The sequence below is a fragment of the Eleutherodactylus coqui genome, chromosome 12, assembly GCF_035609145.1.
Source record: "Eleutherodactylus coqui strain aEleCoq1 chromosome 12, aEleCoq1.hap1, whole genome shotgun sequence".
Lineage (NCBI taxonomy): Eukaryota > Metazoa > Chordata > Amphibia > Anura > Eleutherodactylidae > Eleutherodactylus > Eleutherodactylus coqui.
In genome coordinates this window covers 72,476,548-72,499,236 of record NC_089848.1, presented here as the reverse complement: position 1 = coordinate 72,499,236, position 22,689 = coordinate 72,476,548, and the positions used below count along the sequence as shown (strand labels likewise).

Below are 22,689 nucleotides of genomic sequence, written 5' to 3'. Positions count from 1 at the left end.
CTATGTACAAGAATATAACCACTATAATACTGCCCTCTATGTACAAGAATATAACTACTATAATACTGCTCCCAATGTACAAGAATATAACTACTATAATACTGCTCCATATATACAAGAATATAACTACTATAATACTGCCCCCTATGTACAAGAATATAACTACTATAATACTGCCTCCTATATACAAGAATATAACTACTATAATACTACCCTATGTACAGGAATATAACTACTATAATACTGCCTCCTATATACAAGAATATACCTGCTATAATACTGCCCCCTATGTACAGGAATATAACCACTATAATACTGCCCTCTATGTACAAGAATATAACTACTATAATACTGCCCCCTATGTACAAGAATATAACTACTATAATACTGCTCCCAATGTACAAGAATATAACTACTATAATACTGCTCCATATATACAAGAATATAACTACTATAATACTGCCCCCTATGTACAAGAATATAACTACTATAATACTGCCTCCTATATACAAGAATATAACTACTATAATACTACCCTATGTACAGGAATATAACTACTATAATACTGCCTCCTATGTACAAGAATATAACCACTATAATACTGCCCTCTATGTACAAGAATATAACTACTATAATACTGCCCCCTATGTACAAGAATATAACTACTATAATACTGCCCCCTATGTACAAGAATATAACTACTATAATACTGTCCCCTATGTACAAGAATATAACTACTATAATACTGCCCTCTATGTACAAGAATATAACTACTATAATACTGCCCTCTATGTACAAGAATATAACTACTATAATACTGCCCCCTATGTACAAGAATATAACTACTATAATACTGCCTCCTATGTACAAGAATATAACCACTATAATACTGCCCTCTATGTACAAGAATATAACTACTATAATTCTGCCCCCTATGTACAAGAATATAACTACTATAATACTGCCTCCTATATACAAGAATATAACTACTATAATACTGCCCTCTATGTACAAGAATATAACTGCTACAATACTGCTCCTATGTACAAGAATATAACTACTATAATACTATCCTCCTATGTACAAGAATATAACTACTATAATAGTGCCCCCTATGTACAAGAATACAACTACTATAATACTGCCCCCTATGTACAAGAATATAACTACTATAATACTGCCTCCTGTATACAAGAATATAACTACTATAATACTGCCCCCTATGTACAAGAATATAACTACTATAATACTGCCTCCTGTATACAAGAATATAACTACTATAATACTGCCTCCTATGTACAAGAATATAACTACTATAATACTGCCTCTATGTACAAGAATATAACTACTATAATACTGTTCCCTATGTATAAGAATACGAGGGGGTGCTGATAAGTCTTTGGCTTTGTGTTCTTTCTTTGTTTCTATGGTAACGATTGTTACATCACATGAAAGCTTTATGTGTCTAATATATGTTTTGAAAATGTTGTGTTTGTAGCTTATGGTAACAGTGATCTAGGCACGCGGGAAAACAAAATGGTGGAGTCTAAGGCGATATTCACAGCAAATGAGAGCAAAGGAGTGATAAAAGTCTTGTCTCTGCAAGGAAAGTCCACGAAGGATATTCATGGTGATATGCCGCAGACATTGGGGGAACAATGCCCTTCATATTCTACAGTTAAGAACTGGGTTGTCAAATTTAAAAAGGGACACTTCAGCACCAATGATGAGGAACATCCTGGACGACCGAGAGAGGCTGTTGTTCCGAAGATTGTCGATGCTGTGCACAACCTCTTACTGGAGAATCGGTGAATTTCAGCTAAAGGAATAGCAGACATCATGGAGATTTCTCGTGAACGTGTTTGTGTCATTATCCATGAACATTTAAACATGAAGGAGCTGTCTGCAAAGTGGGTCCCCAAATGGTTGACAACAGATCAGAAAAGCATGCGAGAGAAAACTTCCCGGTCCATTTGTCAGCGTTTCCGGACTGATAAGAACTTCCTGGATCGACTGGTCACTATGGATGAGACCTGGATTTATTTGTATGACCCTGAAACCAAGGAGCAGTCAAAGAGTGGAGGCACAGTGGTTCTCCTCGCCCAAAGAAGTTTAGCCACTAAGGTGATGGCGTCTGTGTTCTGGGATAAGGAGGCCGTGCTTCTAGTGGACTATCCTCAAAATGGTTCCACCATCAATGCAAGGTATTACATTGAACTTTTGGACCAATTGAAGACAGCTCTGAAGGCCAAAAGGCGCAGAAAGCTGTCCAAAGGAATCTTGTTCCTGCAAGACAACGCCTCCGCTCACACTGCACAAGCGACCACGGCAAAACTGGTGGGGCTAGGCTTCCAGCTGGTTGACCACCCACCACCAGGCTTCCAGCTGGTTGACCACCCACCTTATTTACCAGATCTAGCTCCCTCCGACTAGCATCTGTTTCCAAACCTAAAGAAACACCGCAAGGGTACCAAATTTCACACCATTTCTGATGCCATGGCTGCTACGGATGACTGGTTGGAGGCGCAACCGAAATTCTTCTTTTTGCAAGGCTTACAGAACTTGGAATACCGATGTAAGAAGTGTGTTGACATCAGTGGAGAGTATGTGGAATAAATGTAAAGTTTCATCTTCCGATCTCGTTGCTTTCTGGGTAAAGCCAAAGACTTAGCAGCAGCCCCTCGTATAACTGCTTTTCTGCTACCTATGGGCAGTAGTTACCTAATTGTTTTTCCCATTCTCTGCAGTCTTAGAGGACATTTATCCAGTTTGTATGAGTCTTCTACATAAGAGATCATTTGGGTTTTTTAGAAGAAATACAATTAAAATGACTTCACCTACATTTTAGTGTTGCCTGTTTTTATCAGATTGTTCTGTTTGGCACAGTCATGGTTTGTCTATTTTGACCCCCAGCTTGGGTCATATGGTAGAAGTAATGTATATGTCAGCAGCCAGGGGCGTAACTATAGAGGATGCAGGTGATGCGGTTGCACCCGGGCCCAGGAGCCTTAGGGGGCCCATAAGGCCTCTCTTCTCCATATAGGGAGCCCAGTACTATGATTAAAGCATTATAGTTGGGGGCTCCATTGCAGGTTTTGCATTGGGGCCCAAGAGCTTTAAGTTATGCCTCTGTCAGCAGCATCTCATGATGTATGCTGTTGTAAAGCCATACAGTGCCATACATTTCCCATTAGCCCAGTGTAGACATAAATGTACATGACGCGGTATATACGGTACGCCTTTCTTGCCAGTTTGCTCCCTGCCCTTGTACAGTAATAAAACGTATCCACCTCCCTGACCAAGGGCCGATGGCTACATTTGATGTATGTGCCATGGGGCTTTCATGACACATACAGTACATGGAATGTGAACAGCTAACATGATGTTATTAGAGGCTCACCTCACCGTCCACCATGGTGTGAAACAAGCGCTGGATGTCTGAACGTCTCTTGGATCACATGCAAATCCTTCCTTTATTTGGGGCACAAATCTTCACATCTAATTTTGGGAACACCAACTTCCCGGCTGCGGGAAACATTACAAGCTGCTAATTAAGCGCATTCGCCGTCCGGGCTGTAAGACCCTTAATATTCTGTAATCTCCTTGAGCTCTCTATGTGTAACATTCAAAGAATTCCTGCACAGAAGACATAAAATCGGAATCCAGTATAATCCTCTGACAAAAAGACCTGAGAATATGAGATGAAGCAGAAACATGCAAGCCGCGGACCATTCCCTCCATAGTATAATCCGTCATGTCTGACAACTACGACTCAGAGATGGAAGCTCGACATTTTTGTAACATGTCAAATGTTAAGAGATGTTGATTGCATTAAAGCATTGCCTGAGTTATGCTAAAGTTGTACAGCAGGCCTTGCGGCAACTCTACCCGGCGGGGACGACAGGATTGGCGGCATTGCACTAGCGGGGGATCAGAGAGGTGAGTATGGCTTTGTTATTTTTAACCATTGCCTGCCATGCTGCACAATATTAGAATAGGTATAATCCCTTTAATGATAAGCAAGGGATTATAATGGGGGCGGGGCTGTGACTACCTCTCAGATATGATATAGAGGCTGGTTGTCAGCAGTAATAGATGAATAGCTGTTACTGTAGTATAAGGTGTGTGGATCTCATGACTGATCACAATGTAATTATATTATATCAGTGATGTCAGTAACAGGGGGCGGGGCTGTGACTACCTCTCAGACATGATATAGAGGCTGGTTGTCAGCAGTAATAGATGAGTAGCTGTTATTGTAGTATAAGGTGTGTGGATCTCATGTCTGAGCACAGTGTAATTATATTATATCAGTGATGTCAGTAACAGGGGGCGGGGCTGTGACTACCTCTCACACATGGTATGGAGGCTGGTTGTCAGCAGTAATAGATGAATAGCTGTTACTGTAGTATAAGGTGTGTGGATCTCATGTCTGATCACAGTGTAATTATACTATATCAGTGATGTCAGTAACAGGGGGCGGGGCTGTGACTACCTCTCAGACATGATATAGAGGCTGGTTGTCAGCAGTAATAGATGAATAGCTGTTACTGTAGTATAAGGTGTGTGGATCTCATGTCTGATCACAATGTAATTATATTATATCAGTGATGTCAGTAACAGGGGGCGGGGCTGTGACTACCTCTCAGACATGATATAGAGGCTGGTTGTCAGCAGTAATAGATGAATAGCTGTTACTGTAGTATAAGGTGTGTGGATCTCATGTCTGATCACAGTGTAATTATACTATATCAGTGATGTCAGTAACAGGGGGCGGGGCTATGACTACCTCTCAGACATGATATAGAGGCTGGTTGTCAGCAGTAATAGATGAATAGCTGTTACTGTAGTATAAGGTGTGTGGATCTCATGTCTGATCACAGTGTAATTATATTATATCAGTGATGTCAGTAACAGGGGGCGGGGCTGTGACTACCTCTCAGACATGATATAGAGGCTGGTTGTCAGCAGTAATAGATGAGTAGCTGTTATTGTAGTATAAGGTGTGTGGATCTCATGTCTGATCACAGTGTAATTATATTATAACAGTGATGTCAGTAACAGGGGGCGGGGCTGTGACTACCTCTCAGACATGATATAGAGGCTGGTTGTCAGCCGTAATAGATGAATAGCTGTTACTGTAGTGTGTGTGGATCTCATGTCTGATCACAATGTAAATATATTACTATTACATATATAACAGTAAAAGGGGGCGGGGCTGTGACTACCTAATTCTCATACTATGTTGACTAGTTTTCTCGCTTTAGTACTGTCTCTCATGGTTGATTGTCCTTGTTTCTGGTGGAGTTGTGCCTATCTTTGTTGTTTTTGTCCTTTTGGTGTGATGAAGCTTTGTAGAGATGAGCGAACGTACTCGGTAAGGCCGATTTTGCAATCGAGCACCGCGATTTTCGAGTACTTCACTACTCGGGTGAAAAGTACTCGGGGGCGCTGTGGGGCGTGGCGTGGTGGAGCGGGGGGTAGCAGTGCGGAACAGGGGGGAGCTCTCTCTCTCTCCCTCTCCCCCCCACTCCCCTCTGCAACCCCCCGCTCACCCACAGCGCCCCCGAGTACTTTTACACCCGAGTAGTGAAGTACTCGAAAATCGCGGTGCTCGATTGCAAAATCGGCCTTACCGAGTACGTTCGCTCATCTCTAGAATCTTGCCTTCTATGTATCTCATCAGCACATCCATCACTTGATTTCAGCAAGAAGATATTTCTTTGAACACGAGACTGAATTATTCAGTGTTTTTGATGCCGCATGCATGTAGGAGGATGTGACTACTGTATAACATCCATCATTTGCTGCGCGCACATCTGATGTGCACATGTGTCGGTTCTGCTTGCCTCACATCACAGGGAGATCCTTGCAGAGGAAGATTGAAGACACAATTACAACAGGCAAATACTTTCATTCATTTAGTTACCTTGTGTACATCTCACCTGTGAGTGTTTCACTGCTATCAAACAATGCGCCCCCTTGTGGTAAAGGTGCGGTAATGCTTGACCTTTGTATTTTGTTCCACAAGTTTTCTCACCCACCAGTTTTGCAATAGAGCCCAATGACCTTCCTTATATATTTATGACCCTACACGTAGAAAGCCATCCCAGGACTATAATCTATATATATAGCATCCATGCTCACGAGCCACTTGCTGCGGCCTTGCAGCTTGCTAGTAGTTATCTCATTCTCTTTGCTTGCGCAGCTTGGCGTTCCTCTTCGTTATTATATATTAGTAATTATTAGGAAATCATAGCACCAGTGTTTCTGGTGGCACAATGCGCCACACAGCTGTGCTGCTTGGTACATCCATTATGATCCCACACATCACACACACAGCTCCACTACATCTATCCTGACCCCACACATCACACACACTGCACATCACACACACAGCTCTACTACATCCATCTTGAATCCCACACATTACACACACAGCTCTGCTACATGGTACATCCATTATGATCCCCACAAATCACACACATCTCCACTACATTTAAAAGACCCTTTACATTCTGTATTATGCTGTAGAGCTGCACTTTATGTAAGGATCATCAGTGTGTTTCAGGAGGGGCATCATCCCTCCTTAAGGAGAGCATCTAGAAGGTGAGTGAGGAGACTTATAAGGCCATTCATGGAAAATATATGCAAATAAGGATGAGGATTGAGGAACAATACCTCTGCAGCACCACCTATTGGATGGCAGCATTCCTGCAAATACAATGTCTGCCCCTTTATACAAGCCTTATAGTAATGATTGGGAATTGACAACCAGGCCAGAATCCATACACAGACAGCTGTTTCGGTTTTTTTTGTCCCTCATCAGTGTGCAGTAGGTTTCTAGCTTGGCAGGTGAGAGGTCTATAGATGTGGATAGAGAGGGGTATCATCATTCCTTAAGGAGAGCACTTAGAAGGTGATGGAGGAGACTCCCTCACTTCTGTTGGGGTATATTGTGTTAATCAATGTGCCTTTTCGATTTCTGAATAGCTGAAAAAAAAATGCAATATGACTGAACTATGTAAATTTCCCCAGTGATCACTACAGGTCTGGGTCCTGATCAGCATCTCCAAGAAGCATGCATGATTAATGACTGCACAAATATGGCCATTGTCCTGACTAATAGAGCGTGACAGGATGACAGCCGCTTGTCTTGTGTCGCTGCATTGATGATCTGGGCGCATTGTTGACATTCCAGCCCAGGGGACAATAGAAGGAATGCCTTGTGTTTGTTGAGTGACTCCTCAGGTGGCTTATCCCTCTGCCCCTAGGAGAAGACTTTTAACAAAGTTTCCTTGAGGTTCAGTCTCTTCTGGGAGAGAGTCTTTTCCTTATTGAGGTTACTTAGGATTTCTTCCAGAAATAGAGCTACACCTGTGCGTGAGTTGCAATTCAGCCTCCTTCTCTTCAATGTAGCCGATTTGCAATACCAGACAGCACCTGTGAACAGGTTTGGCGCTGTTTGCTAATCCTATACAACCCCTTAAAAATGGGGAATTTAAGATGTTAGGGTACATTCCAGTGTAGCAGCAAGATAGGCTGAGGGTAGGCTTAACCAGCATTTGGCCTCAGATGCTGCACAACCTCCCAGACAATTGGAAAGAGAGGAGGCCAAGGTAGAGGCATAACTTGAAGCTCCTGGGCCTCAGTGCAAAGTTTGTAACAAGGTCCCAACCATTACTTGTCATTCATAGTACGGTCTTCCCCGTATGGCCCCTCTCAGACTCCAGGGTCTGTGTAAAATTTCAGCCTTTGCAATCCCTATAGATTTACGCCTACTTCACAACAATCACTAGTTGATTCATAAGAAACTCTTCACCATCTCAAAGAGATTCTGCAGCAGCTGAGTGTATGTTAGAAGATAGCATAAGTCTTTTATTAGCTGTCCTTTCACCCAGGTGGCTTCAGGTCCGTCATTCAGTGATCTTCTTGGCCTCCCTTTCCTTTTCTTGCTTAGAAGGTCTGTAGCAATTGAGACCAAGCAGTGTTTATAAAAACCTATTATACACATCCAGCTGCTGCAGAACCCCTTTGCAAGGAGGAAAGAAATCACTAATTGATCAATGTGAAGCAAACTATACCCAAAGATGTTCTGCATGAGCTGGATATAGGGTATGACTTCATTGTAGAGCACTTTTAATGATGGAGAACCCAATAGTACTCACTAGGGCAGGGAACTATGCGGACTGTTTCCATCCTTTGCTGTGGCCTCCATAAAGACTGCCTCTAGCTTTCTTGCTGTTTCCTCTGTGCTGACTGCTTCCAGTACCTTCGCTGCAACCTCCTTACTGACTGTTTCTGGGTACCTTGTTATAGCCTTCTTAACTTCAGCTATCTTTTGCTGCATTCTTCATGCTGACTGCTTCCAGGTTCCTTGATGCTACATATATGTTGTGAGCGCCTGGCCTGGACGCTCAATGGTGTCAGCTGTGTGAATTACAGCAACAGATAGAAATGTTTCCATCTGTCCAAATAATTCTGTGAGCCGCTCTGTGGACCTTGTGCGTTCCAGCACCTTCACCGAAACGATTCTGAGAATGAACAATGTGCGCAGTCATATGGCGTCTCTGGGACGATTTGGGTTTCACGCCTTCTTCCAAGAGCTGCCTTCGGGGAGCACGAAGAGAAGGATTCAGGGTAATGGAAGTATGAGGACATAAGTATCCGGTCAATTCTTCAGGGGGATGTATCATTACATAACTAAGCAAGGATGGACCCTGGGAAAGCTGGGTGACAACCACTATAGCTGTCATCATAGTTCTCACAGCCCAGCTTTTCCCGCCTCCTGAAAGGCAAACCTGGACAGGCCTTCAGTGGTACATTGTGTCATGACATAATCAGCCAAGTTGATCATTCTGGAGTTGACAAACCTTAGTGGAGTGTATGAAGGAGTCATAATGGCTGTCACCCAGCTTTCCCATATATTTCCGAAAAGGCTGAATGGAAGAGGACAACTCGAGGAGCAGTAACTTACCTGAGGTATCGGATGTTACTTGGTAGAGAACTTGCTCACACAATATGGTAATAATTTGCACGACTTAGCTGCAAACTTTGGAGCATCACTCCAAACCCATCAGCATCATAAATCCGTCTCCTGTTCTGACAGTTTGTTACAATGTGTCAGTAAAGGTAACATAGATTAGTCTGGAGTCTAAACTGTTTACCTCTTAGAGAGTTTGCCAGATTGGGTACAATTGTCACGCACCCTTAGCTGTGAGAAGGACTGTAGCTGTGCAGATAGGAATGTGCACATTCACTGACAGCAAACAGAGATCCTGAAAATGACCAGGAATTAAAACACAAATTGAAGATCTTTTCGTTATATGATGATGACCGGCCAGTTATCCTTGTGTATGGTCTGTGTTGGTTCCAGGGTTCCCACCTGAATTTTTCGTTTTCCTGGGCAATGTATCGGACAGCCAACATGTTTTATGGACACACTGAATGATAAATGTGATAAATCATACATGTCTGTAGGTCACAAACTAATATGAACTCATTAGCAGCATTTACTGGGACCTGTAAAATTATAATTACAGTTATAATAACCTGCCACCACCAGTCCCCAAAAAATTCACAGACGCAACTAATATTTCTTTATGGACACTGCAAAAAAGTGCGCTATTTTTACAGACTTGTCCAGGGATTTCTGGATGGTTGGCAACCCTGGTTGGTTAATTCCTGGAGCAGCACCACTAGGAAATCTGCAGTCAGACTGTGCCGTCCTGGCTCTGCTCCTTGGCCATTGTAGCACGCAGTCCTGGTCTTGCTCTTAATTGACACTTTATTTATAGACGATACATAACTTGGATGTCTTGATCAGCCCCGACTTGTTCCTTCCATATTTCTGTCCTTGTTCCTTGAGTGCTGACAGATCCCTTGACACAAGGCATATTCCAGTCACTATTATGGCCAGCTGATCCCATTATTAGCAGCACGAGCTCCTACATGATGATGTATGGCTGATGGATATGAAGACAGCGCTTGATGGACTAATCTCCCTACCTACCCCCGCATAGGACTCAGCCAGGATGTGTGGTCTTTATGGAGTCCTAGAAAAAAATCTTAAAAATACCCCCTTCCCCTTCCCACCACTGCTCCCCCTGCTAATCTGTTGCATTAGGGTGCCTACCCACTTGCGATTTTTTTTTCCTGTGATGTTTTGCATTTTTTCTCAAGAGCAATTAGTATAGAATGTGTTCTTGTCCATCTGGGGGTTTTTTTCCGTTTCGTGGGGTTTTTTCACATAGGAACTGTCAGTTGCATATGTCTCCTTATTTTTCTCTTAATGCAACCATGATTGTCAATGGAAGGCTGCAAAAAACGCCGTGAAATACGCGGAAAACGCGCAGAAAACGCCGCGTTTTTCATGCGCGAAAATCGGCAACGCAAGTGGGTAGGCGACCTAAAGGGGCACAATACTTGTTTGCCCTGCACAGCCAATCTGATGGAGGAGACAAGGGCTGCATGAACTCAATAACCCCCCCTCCTGCCCAGTGAGTAATAACTTGGGGAGCCCAAATTGTGACCCCTCTTATCTGAGGCTTGTGCTTCTTCCACCCTCTTGGTATTAGATGTCAAACAACTGTCCTGACAGTTTGTTACAATGTATCAGTGCATATAAAATGTATTAATTTGGGAATGGCTCATATTACCCCTTCAAAAAAGAGCAGTTGGGGGCACCAGACTTGAAGTTTTCTATTGTTTATGTTGTCATTTATATGGCTATTTAATATATTCTACTCTTTTTGCATTTCTAGGCATATTCTCCTGCTTCAGGGGATTTTACTTCTCCTCTATTACTGCTGTAGCACTTGCACTTTATTAGGATAATTCTTGATATTGGGTGTTATATGTCGTATGGTAGCCATTGTTGTTCACTATATTAATGTATATTTGCCTTTAGTCTGGTTTTTAACACGGCCATATACTTTCCTGGTTTTAATGTGGTTTTTGTAATAAAGATTGATATGTATTACGTTCTAGTGATTGTTTATGCTGTGATGTTTGTGTTGGTGTACTGTCCTGACAGTTTGTTACAATGTGTCACTGCATGTAAAATGTATCAATTTTGAGTCTAGTATGTTTACATCAGAGGATTGCCTAGACTAGATACAATTGTAACAAATCCTCAGACGCATAGGGCCAGGACAGGTTTTTAGCCTCTAGATTGAAAGAATAACATTCCTATAGTTGCAGATCTTCTCACTATATGATGATGAATACGGGTATCATCAAGAAACGCCGGCATATAATTGGCCACCTTCTTGAGATCCCCCTTTTTCCTAGTACATTTGTTTTCATACATTTCACCTGATTTGCATCTAGTAGTTTCCATTCACTTCAGTTGGTTATTATATTTATGACATTTAGGCTGTCTTCACACGACCGGGTCGGTTGCTGCAGTAGATTCCGGTTCTGAAGCCGTCCGGCGACCCTGTGTACCAGATTTTTCTGTAATGCAGATGACCGCGGCAGCTCACCGTCGGTCATGCACAGTCCAGTTTTTTTGTGAATGTTTGTATTTCCCGCACCTTTGCTTAGCAATGGCTCAGGTACCTGCAACCCATATACAATGTTAATTACGTATGGGCTGTGGGTCAGAATGCCTCCATTGACTTCAATGGAGGCCGTCTGCAGCAAAATAGAGCATGCTGAGATTTTTCATCCACTTGCAGAATACACACTTTATATCCATGAGTGTGAGCAAAAAGATGATTTTACATGCCTTTTAATGCATGCGATTTGCTGCGGATCCTTTGCGTGGATGCCAATCATGGATTCCACAATAATAATCCGGTTATGTGAAGCCAGCCATATGTATATTGTAATGTTCTGCTTTTCTCCCACTGAGGTCCGTTGCTCCAGAACGGAGATGATAACCCTTTTAGCTTGTAATCTAGAGGTGGATGTTTTCATTGGTGGTAGTGGAGGGCTCCCGGCTCGTACATTGTGTTTCCTCGTTGTCTCCGGCGCTCATCCTCCCACGTTCGATCTTTTCTTGTGGATACTGGGGAAACCACACGTGTCCTGAGCGTGTACATGTCGGGCCGGAGCAGGGTGTGGTGACTCTCACACATCTGTCTTGGGTTTCTTGGAGAATTATTTCATCATCAGCCTGTGTTTTACTGAGCGCTGGGGCCCGGCGACCGCACAGCCCAAACACACTTAACCTCTTCACTGATGAGGGAGCAGAAAAGTCACAGGGGATTGTGGGGGATTAAACTCCTGCACAGATACTGCAGCTCACAGTATGACCATGTTATACAGTCAAGGTATTATTTACATGACCCTGCACCTCTCCATCATAAAACCCCTTTCCTCAATCCTCCATCTTCCTTAACTCGGTGCTTCACATTTCCATTTAGTAACCACTTTACTTCCCCAAACCCTGCACTTCTCCATCCCCCAATCATACATCTCCGTAGCCCTAGTACTGCCCCTCCTTTCCTTTTCAAAGCTTCTATCTCCCTTCTTCCAATATTGCACCTCTCCATTCCTGAATCGTATAATACTTGATATATCACTGGAGGGGAAGATGACCCGGCTCAGGCTCACAGATTTTGGCCATGTAATGCAAGCAGAATCGCTAGAAAAATTTTTAATGATTGGACAGATCAGTGGAAAAAGAAGACCCGGCCGCCAAAGGACACCATGGCTGATACTGTCAAAGCGGATACTGGCATGGCTAAACATGGAGGGGGCTCGCCTTTAGGGTCGCCAAGGGTCATGAACAACTAAACGGCTAACAGCAACAACATTCCCCAACCTTGTACCTTCCCATCCCCCAACACTGAATCTTTCCATTCCCTAACCTTGTACCTCTCCATCTCTTAACCATCCAACTCTCTGTTGTTAATCTTGTAGCTTCTCATCCCCAACACTGCATCTCTCTATTCCCCAACGTTGTACTTTCCCATCCCCAAACACTGTACCTCTCCATTCTCCAACCTTGTACCTCCCCATCTATGAACACTGCATCTCTCTATTCCTCAGTCTTGTACCTTCTTATCCCCCAACATTGTACCTTCCCATGCACCAACACTGCAACTCTCCCTTTTGCAACCTTGTACCTCCCCATCCCTCAACATTACACATTTCTATTCCCCAACTTTGTACCTCCCCATCACCCAACACTCCACCTCTCGATTCCTCAATCTTGTAGCTTCTCAACCCCACAAACACTGCACCTCTCCATTCCCCAACCTTGTACCTCCCCATCCCTCAACACTCCACCTCTCCACTCATCAGTGGTGTGTTTCCCTTCCCCCAATCCTGCATCTCCCTCCCACCAGCCATGCATCTCCCTATCCCCAACCCTGCACCACCCCATCCTCCAACATCTTTATATTCACCCCATAACTGCCTCCACTATTTTCAATGTCATAATTCTTCCTTACACCGCCAAACCCACAGATTTGAACCTCACACTATATATACAACCACCCTCTACCTTCAGGTCCCAGACCTACTTCCCAAAGCCTAAAATCCCCCTTCTTTTTCTATGAGAAGCCACAACATTGCACTCTTTGTAGCCTTATTCCTGTCTTCCCTTACTGGCACCCTGAATCTCCCCAACCTCTTATTCCAACTCATAACCTCCTACCTCTAGCTCCCATACAATAGCATTCTCATCAGTGGTTGTCCAAATTCTGGGAGCCTAACAAGTCTCTAAAGCAAAGGGAAAGTCATTTTCCCGAATTGTAGACCCAGTGCCGGGATGGACACATTTGCATCCTGTGTAGTTGTATAAAGTAGACAATAGAGACCAATATCGGCTTGCTGCTGTCTATCAGATTACATGTAGGGACTGAGATCATGACTTTCTTGGCTATTACTAGAGAACTGTTAGACATAAGGTGTGGTGAGTGAGCGAAGGGCCGCTCCGGACTAGAGATGTTGCACTGGAGCCCAGGAGTTTTACATTACATCTGTCATAGGGCCCAGGACATTCATTTTCTGTGCATGTTCTTCTTTTTGTGCGGTGTATTTTGTCATTTGTCGCCCGCGGACCTCTCCAGGATCTCACTGCTATGATCCAACCTTAGATGGGAAATGAACTTTTGACCTGGCATTTTTCCTTCTTCGTCTTTTGTACATGGGCCCGGACAGTTCACAAGGAAACACTGGTTTAGCCTGGCAACGCTCAGGAGTCATGTAAGGATTAAGTCAGATTTGTCAGAAAAAAGGCAAATTCTAAGCCAAGACTGGAGGGCAGGAATGCAGAATTTCAGCAAACCTGTCATGGTGTGACTGTGCGATCCGACATCACTCACCTCAGTTGGGTGATGAATATAGAGAAGGACCCAGCACAGGATCCTCTTCCTCCACTTTCCATATAGTTACGTTTCTCAGTGATACATTTAGCATGCAGCTGGGAGCTGGCCAATCCATCCTTATAGATGCTTGCCATGATGATGAGCGAACTGTAGTGGGCGCAATGCACTTCTTTTAGGAAGTCAGTGGGTAGCCAAGTGTAAGGCAATGACAGTCCATGAGCTGGTTTGGGGCTAAGACTGCAATAGTAAAAATAGATACTACTATAGGGTAGCTATAGAGAAAAACCCAAGAGGGAGGAAATCTTTTTAGGGTTCTTCAAAGGCAAAGGGAAGTATTAGAATAAAACATGGACATTAGATCTCTACACTGACTTGTACTGGGGCAATGGTCCCTATATTTCACCCATATGACATAGTACATAGAACACATGGAATAGAATGTGTCTAAAAAGCACTGGCCCTTTAATTAATAGCCCCGCCCACAATTTAGAATTCCACTGGTATTTCTTTAAACTTGGCTTGTTTGTGTAACCTATGAGTTTATGGATTTTACTACATGGATGTCATAATAATCCTATCCAGAGGAAGACAGTAGTTGTCACAGCCCTCATGCCTGCTGTAATGTGTAAAAACGGACCACAAAGTATAAAAAGTAGGTGATTACAATACTAGTAGCCACAGTAATTATAATACCCCATTTTGCTTGATTGTTGGCCTGTTCCATGGAAAATAAACTGTCACTGGAATTGTTTATTTTACCTCATCTTCCTTCTCCCTTGAATCAGACCATTTTCAGGCTGGGAGGCAGCTTGCTGTGGCAGAAAGCTCCTTCTCAGCTCTGGCCTCAGTGGGAAATCTGGTAAACTGACCCGTGGCCCTTTACGTAGGCCCTACCCTAAAGCTTTTGGGTTCTTCACTGTTCTCATTCAACTTATTCAGTTGTGTCCCCTTAAGGTCTTCAGAAGGGTTGTCCAGATTGGACACACTGTTTTATTACGCAGGTCACTTCCTGTGAGGTTGATTGCAGGAAGTCCACCTTAGACACTTTATGTCAGTTAATCATGACTACGACGGCCATATTGCAAGCTACTATACTAGATAATTAATATTAGCCATTTTAGGGATATTTGGAGATAGATTTCCTTTCAGTTTCTCGTCTTTAACACCATCGAAGGGAAGATAATACATTTTTCAGAAATTCCCTGGATATATATGAAAGCATTCTCCGGCGCTCCATCGCTGCATCAGCTCTTTGTTCCTCCATTTTCTCCGTCCTGAATGGGGATGGAGATGGATTTTTGGAGAATATTCTGGTGTTCACCTAATACCCTGCTAACAGCTGATAAGATGGACTAGTTTGATGAAGGAGGTGGCCATTTATAGGACCAGTGGTGGTGGGCTGCCAGCCAGGACATGATCAGGAACGGCCCTGAATGTTACATTGTATCACTGGCTGCAGATTAGAATTTCTCTCCATAGCGACGTCTCTCATTTTGCTCATTATATTATTGTGATGGGGGGGTTTTCTACTGTGTGTGATTTGTCGGCTCTGATAGTGTGTCACCGGCTCAACGCTGCTTCCAAGATGGTTGACTGGATGCCAACTCCCAGAAATGTCCTATTGTTAGCGAGCCAGACAGCCATGGCTTCATTAGAATGAGAAGGAATATTACACCGGCTGACTAATAGAGGGTCAATGAGGCAACCTCAGAGCGCTCAGCCGTGGCTCTCCTTTCAGCTGCACAATCCTGCGCTTTATTGATTGGAGAATTCGAATAATTTCACCGAAGAAAGATTTATAATAAAATGTGTCTTTAATTATCAGCGTGACAATCACAATAATGTCCAAATAGTCCCCAAATCAGTCCCATTATCTCTGCAAGATATCGATAGAAAGTACATCTGAGCCATACTCCAAGCCAACTACCTTCATATCAACAAACCACAAGGACAGTATTGTAGTAGTTATATTCTTGTACATAGGGGGCAGTATTATAGTAGTTATATTCTTGTACATAGGGGGCGATATTATAGTAGTTATATTCTTGTACATAGGGGGCAGTATTATAGTAGTTATATTCTTGTACATAGGGGGCAGTATTATAGTAGTTATATTCTTGTACATAAGTGGGCAGTATTATAGTAGTTATATTCTTGTACATAGGGAGCAGTATTATAGTAGTTATATTCTTGTACATAGTGGGCAGTATTATAGTAGATATATTCTTGTACATAGGGAAGCAGCATTATAGTAGTTATATTCTTGTACATAGGGGGCAGTATTATAGTAGTTATATTCTTGTACATAGGGGGCAGTATTATAGTAGTTATATTCTTGTACATAGGGGGCAGTATTATAGTAGTTATATTCTTGTACATAGGGAAGCAGCATTATAGTAGTTATATTCTTGTACATAGGGGGCAGTATTATAGTAGTTATATTCTTGTACATAGGTGGGCAGTATTATAGTAGTTATATTCTTGTACATAGGGGGCAGTATTATCGTAGTTATATTCTTGTACATAGGAGTCAGTATTATAGTAGTTATACTCTTGTACATAGGGGCAGTATTATAGTAGTTCTATTCTTGTACATAGGGGGCAGTATTATAGTAGTTCTATTCTTGTACATAGGGGGCAGTATTATAGTAGTTATATTCTTGTACAAAGGGAGCAGTATTATAGTAGTTATATTCTTGTACATAGGAGGCAGTATTACAGTAGTTATATTCTTGTACATAGGGGGCAGTATTATAGTTGGTATATTCTTGTACATAGGAGGCAGTATTATAGTAGTTATATTCTTGTACATAGGAGGCAGTATTATAGTAGTTATATTCTTGTACATAGGGGGCAGTATTATAGTAGTTATATTCTTGTACATAGTGGACAGTATTATAGTAGTTATATTCTTGTACATAGGGGGCAGTATTATAGTAGTTATATTCTTGTACATAGGAGGCAGTATTATAGTAGTTATATTCTTGTACATAGGAGGCAGTATTATAGTAGTTATATTCTTGTACATCGGAGGCAGTATTATAGTAGTTATATTCTTGTACATAGGGGGCAGTATTATAGTAGTTATATTCTTGTACATAGGAGGCAGTATTATAGTAGTTATATTCTTGTACATAGGAGGCAGTATTATAGTAGTTATATTCTTGTACATCGGGGGCAGTATTATAGTAGTTATATTCTTGTACATAGAGGGCAGTATTATAGTAGTTATATTCTTGTACATAGGGAGCAGTAATATAGTAGTTATATTCTTGTACATAGGGGCAGTATTATAGTAGTTCTATTCTTGTACATAGGGGGCAGTATTATAGTTGTTATATTCTTGTACATAGGAGGCAGTATTATAGTAGTTATATTCTTGTACGTCGGGGAGAGTATTATAGTTGTTGTATTTTTGTACATAGGGGCAGTATTATAGTAGTTATATTCTTGTACATAGGAGGCAGTATTATAGTAGTTCTATTCTTGTACATAGGGGGCAGTATTATAGTAGTTCTATTCTTGTACATAGGGGGCAGTATTATAGTAGTTATATTCTTGTACAAAGGGAGCAGTATTATAGTAGTTATATTCTTGTACATAGGGGGCAGTATTATAGTAGTTATATTCTTGTACATAGGGGGCAGTATTATAGTAGTTATATTCTTGTACATAGGGGGCAGTATTATAGTAGTTATATTCTTGTACATAGGAGGCAGTATTATAGTAGTTATATTCTTGTACATAGGGGGCAGTATTATAGTAGTTATATTCTTGTACATAGGAGGCAGTATTATAGTAGTTATATTCTTGTACATAGGGGGCAGTATTATAGTTGTTATATTCTTGTACATAGGAGACAGTATTATAGTAGTTATATTCTTGTACGTCGGGGAGAGTATTATAGTAGTTGTATTTTTGTACATAGGGGCAGTATTATAGTAGTTATATTCTTGTACATAGGAGGCAGTATTATAGTAGTTATATTCTTGTACATAGGGGGCAGTATTATAGTAGTTATATTCTTGTACATAGGGGGCAGTATTAGAGTAGTTATATTCTTGTACATAGGAGGCAGTATTATAGTAGTTATATTCTGGTACGTAGGGGTAAGTGTTACGACAGTTATATTCTTCTACATGGGGGCAGTATTATTATAGTTCTTTTGTAGTCTGTGTTGCTGTGAGATCAATCTTTGCTTTAATGATGAATTATTTTGCAGTAATTATTACAGTTTACATTTTGAAAATATACATTTTTTCATTTCCAGGCTGACAGGGAACGAGCCATTGACAATTCTTCCTCTGACCTCAGAAACGGAGGGAGCTGCAGAGAAAGCTCATTACAAAATCTGTGACCGACTGAAGCTAGAGAAGAAGCAACGTAGAATGTGCCGACGAGATCCAGGGGTAGCGGAGACCCTCATGGAGGCCATTAGTATGAGTGCCCAGGAATGCGAGTATCAATTCCACTTTGAACGCTGGAACTGTACTCTAGAAGGACGATATCGAGCCAGTTTACTTAAACAAGGTGCGATATATGTGCTATTATTGATGGGATTTCTTGCATGGTGTTATGTCATACATTCTAATTATATTATTCCAACTTGTCTTTATGAGATGCAGCAAGGAGCTGCTGCCTTCTAGGGCTCTACTGTCGATCCTGCCTGTGGAGGCACATGAAAATACCCTGGGCTAGTCTTTTGGGTTAATCAGCTACCCCCACGGTTGTGGGTGCCACGGATGGCCTGGTGCCTGAGGCTTGTGTCCAGCCTGTGTCTTAATATTAATTGTATAGCAGGGTTCTGAATACATTGTATAGCACTATTATTACATCCCTAAATGTAAGGTGCTGGTGGTTTTTATATGTTTGTGCTGCTTGGGCACTGTACAGTGTATGGTGATGGCAGCATAGTATCACATTGCCAATGAGGCAACTGTTTGCATGTGCTATTTGTCCAACATACGGTACTTTGATTTTATACTATACAGTACTTTATGGTGCTCATAATTAGACATGGGATGGCAGGTTAATATGTACACAGTGTGTCCATTACCAGAAGGTAGCACGCAGGGAACATGCAACGTAGAAAGTTACAATAATATTACAGGTAAAGTACCTCCATATGTAATTTAAAAAAATAGCTAGTCACTGCCCCGTGTCAAGAGGCCAGTATTTTTTACCTTACTTTCTATTGTGTTAACTAGTGCAAATCAAGGGAGAGATCACTGAGTTACTAGACAGCCAGTATGGGTACTCAACCTGTATACACCAGGGACTGAAAATGACTGTGCACTACACCACTAGACACCAGGGAGTGTGCACTACCCCACTGGACACCAGGGAGTGTGCACTACCCCACTGGACACCAGGGAGTGTGCACTACCCCACTGGACACCAGGGAGTGTGCACTACCCCACTGGACACCAGGGAGTGTGCACTACCCCACAGGACACCAGGGAGTGTGCACTACCCCACTGGACACCAGGGAGTGTGCACTACCCCACTGGACACCAGGGAGTGTGCACTACCCCACTGGACACCAGGGAGTGTGCACTACCCCACTGGACACCAGGGAGTGTGCACTACCCCACTGGACACCAGGGAGTGTGCACTACCCCACTGGACACCAGGGAGTGTGCACTACCCCACTGGACACCAGGGAGTGTGCACTACCCCACTGGACACCAGGGAGTGTGCACTACCCCACTGGACACCAGGGACTGTGCACTACCCCACTGGACACCAGGAGCTGTGCACTACCCCACTAGACACCAGGGGCTGTGCACTACCCCACTAGACACCAGGAGCTGTGCACTACCCCACTAGACACCAGGGGCTGTGCACTACCCCACTAGACACCAGGGGCTGTGCACTACCCCACTAGACACCAGGGGCTGTGCACTACCCCACTAGACACCAGGGACTGTGCACTACCCCACTAGACACCAGGGATTGTCCACTACCCCACTAGACACCAGGGACTGTGCACTACCCCACTAGACACCAGGGACTGTGCACTACCCCACTAGACACCAGGGACTGTGCACTACCCCACTAGACACCAGGGACTGTCCACTACCCCACTAGACACCAGGGACTGTCCACTACCCCACTAGACACCAGGGACTGTCCACTACCGCACTAGACACCAGGGACTGTCCACTACCCCACTAGACACCAGGGACTGTCCACTACCCCACTAGACACCAGGGACTGTCCACTACCCCACTAGACACCAGGGACTGTCCACTACCCCACTAGACACCAGGGACTGTAAACTACCCCACTAGACACCAGGGACTGTAAACTACCCCACTAGACACCAGGGACTGTAAACTACCCCACTAGACACCAGGGACTGTGCACTACACCACTAGACATCATGGGCTGTGCACTGTACCACTCAACACTAGGGGCTCAGAACTAAATCAATAGACCCCAGTGGCTGAGCACTACAACACTAGACACCAGTAGCCAACAGAGACTGAGCACTACAACACTAGAGAACAAAGACTGAACACTAAATCACTAAACACAATGGCCTATGCAGTAGACCTCTAGATACCAGGGACTGGAGCTAAACCCTTTGACACTGGGGATTACGCTCGTCATCCTTCAGTACTGAGCTCAAACCCGGAACGCTTTAGCCAGAATTCTACAATATAATATATTCTACTGCATTGCATTGTGGAAAATACCTTTTTTCTGCATCAGAGTGCTATACTGTACTGTAAGTAAGGGCACACACATCTCCTACAATGCAATACATCAGATCAGGCAGGGTGACGTGAAGAACAGTTAACAATGAATCAACCAACAGATCTATGTTCACCTGAACTATAACTGCAGCTTTGGATGTGACTGGAGTATAGACATGACAGGACATTATATGGAGACCATCTATAGATGTAACCTACAGGCTGTGTGCATTAGAAGTGTGTTTCCTGCCCGCATTCCCCATATCATCCCATCCTTGTGCTGCCTGACATCCTGCTTATTCTTCATGACACTCCCCTCTGCATTAGTTTGTGGAGTGACAATAGTAACTTCTTATTTCTGGGATCATCTGCAGCTTGAAGGAACATCTGTGAGAAGCTCTGCACTGCTGGGGGGGGGGGGTCACAAACATTTTGCCCTTGTTATCAGTATGTAAAATAATGTGTTATTCACATGTATCCTTTGCATCCAGCTGCAGGAGATGGGGGGCTGGGAGGGTTGGGGGGGGGGGGGGGTCTGGATTCTTATCCTAGTAGATGGACATAATGTTGGAGCAGAGAGTCGCAACAATTCACAGCAAATCTCTCCGTGATGAGTTACCGCATGTCTTAGGGAATACGCCTGAGATACTCAGGTGCAATGCGGATCGTACAGTACACGGACATCCCGCCATGTGTTGTCCGATGTATGGAGGACGTGCTGCAATTTTCTTTACTCTGACTATTATTGCGAGTAAAAAAAAAAAGCATACGCATACTCGAATTTAGATGAATGGGCGCTATTTTTGTTCAATTTCAGACGGATTTGCAGTCTGAAAACTGGACAGAAATATTGTCTGCGTGCTTGTTACCAGTTAGGCTAGTTTCAGCATTGTGTAGTAGTTGCAGGATTTTTCTATGTACATTACAATGTTAGTGAATACAGTTTTTGTGTACAAATAGAGAAAGCAACATAATAAATTGAAGGCAAACTCAAACAATGAAAAAGAAAAAAAATATATTATATATCAAAATACTAACAACCACCTGTCCGTCCGTGAGTGAGTTACATGCTCCACCCCTTATCACGTCCCAGGGACGTCATCACAGGTCCTGTAAGCACACGGCTGCTGTCTGGCTAGGTGTTCATTAGTATTTCTAGCAACTGAGGCTGTGAGGGTTTGTAGGGGATGTAGTCCGCCCATATTCTGCACAGGGAGGAAGGACTTGTGATGACGTCACTGTCGTGTGATCAGGGGTGGAGCATGTAAGTCACTCGGGATGAAGGACCTGTGATGATGTCACTGTCATGTGAGCAGGGGCAGAGCATGTAACTCACTCACTTGGGATAAAGGACCTGTGAATGACGTCGCTGTCATGTGATCAGGGGCGGAGCATGTAACTCACTCGGGATGAAGGACCTGCAATGATGTCTCTATCATGTGATCAGGTCCTTCATCCTGAGTGCTGTGCTGCTTGTGATACCTGTTGTATGGGATGAAGAATGTATGTGGCAGAGCTGTGTGTGTGTGACGTCCATGTAGCACAGCTGTGTGCGTGTGACGTCCATGTAGCATTGCTGTGTGCGTGTGTGACATCCATGTAGCAGAGCTGTGTGCGTGTGTGACATCCATGTAGCAGAGCTGTGTGCATGTGTGACGTCCATGTAGCAGAGCTGTGTGCATGTGTGACGTCCATGTAGCAGAGCT

General features: G+C 43.2%; 1 protein-coding gene across 2 annotated transcripts in view; it reads left to right on the top strand.

The window, feature by feature from the left end:
* WNT9A (Wnt family member 9A) overlaps positions 1 to 22,689 on the top strand; it is a 99,884-nt gene that overhangs the window by 52,509 nt on the left and 24,686 nt on the right. For both annotated transcript variants that reach the window (XM_066585021.1, XM_066585020.1), the window contains one exon: positions 18,553 to 18,812. In XM_066585021.1, coding sequence (XP_066441118.1) covers positions 18,553 to 18,812 — 260 coding nt within the window. The remainder of the gene's footprint in view (positions 1 to 18,552; positions 18,813 to 22,689) is intronic.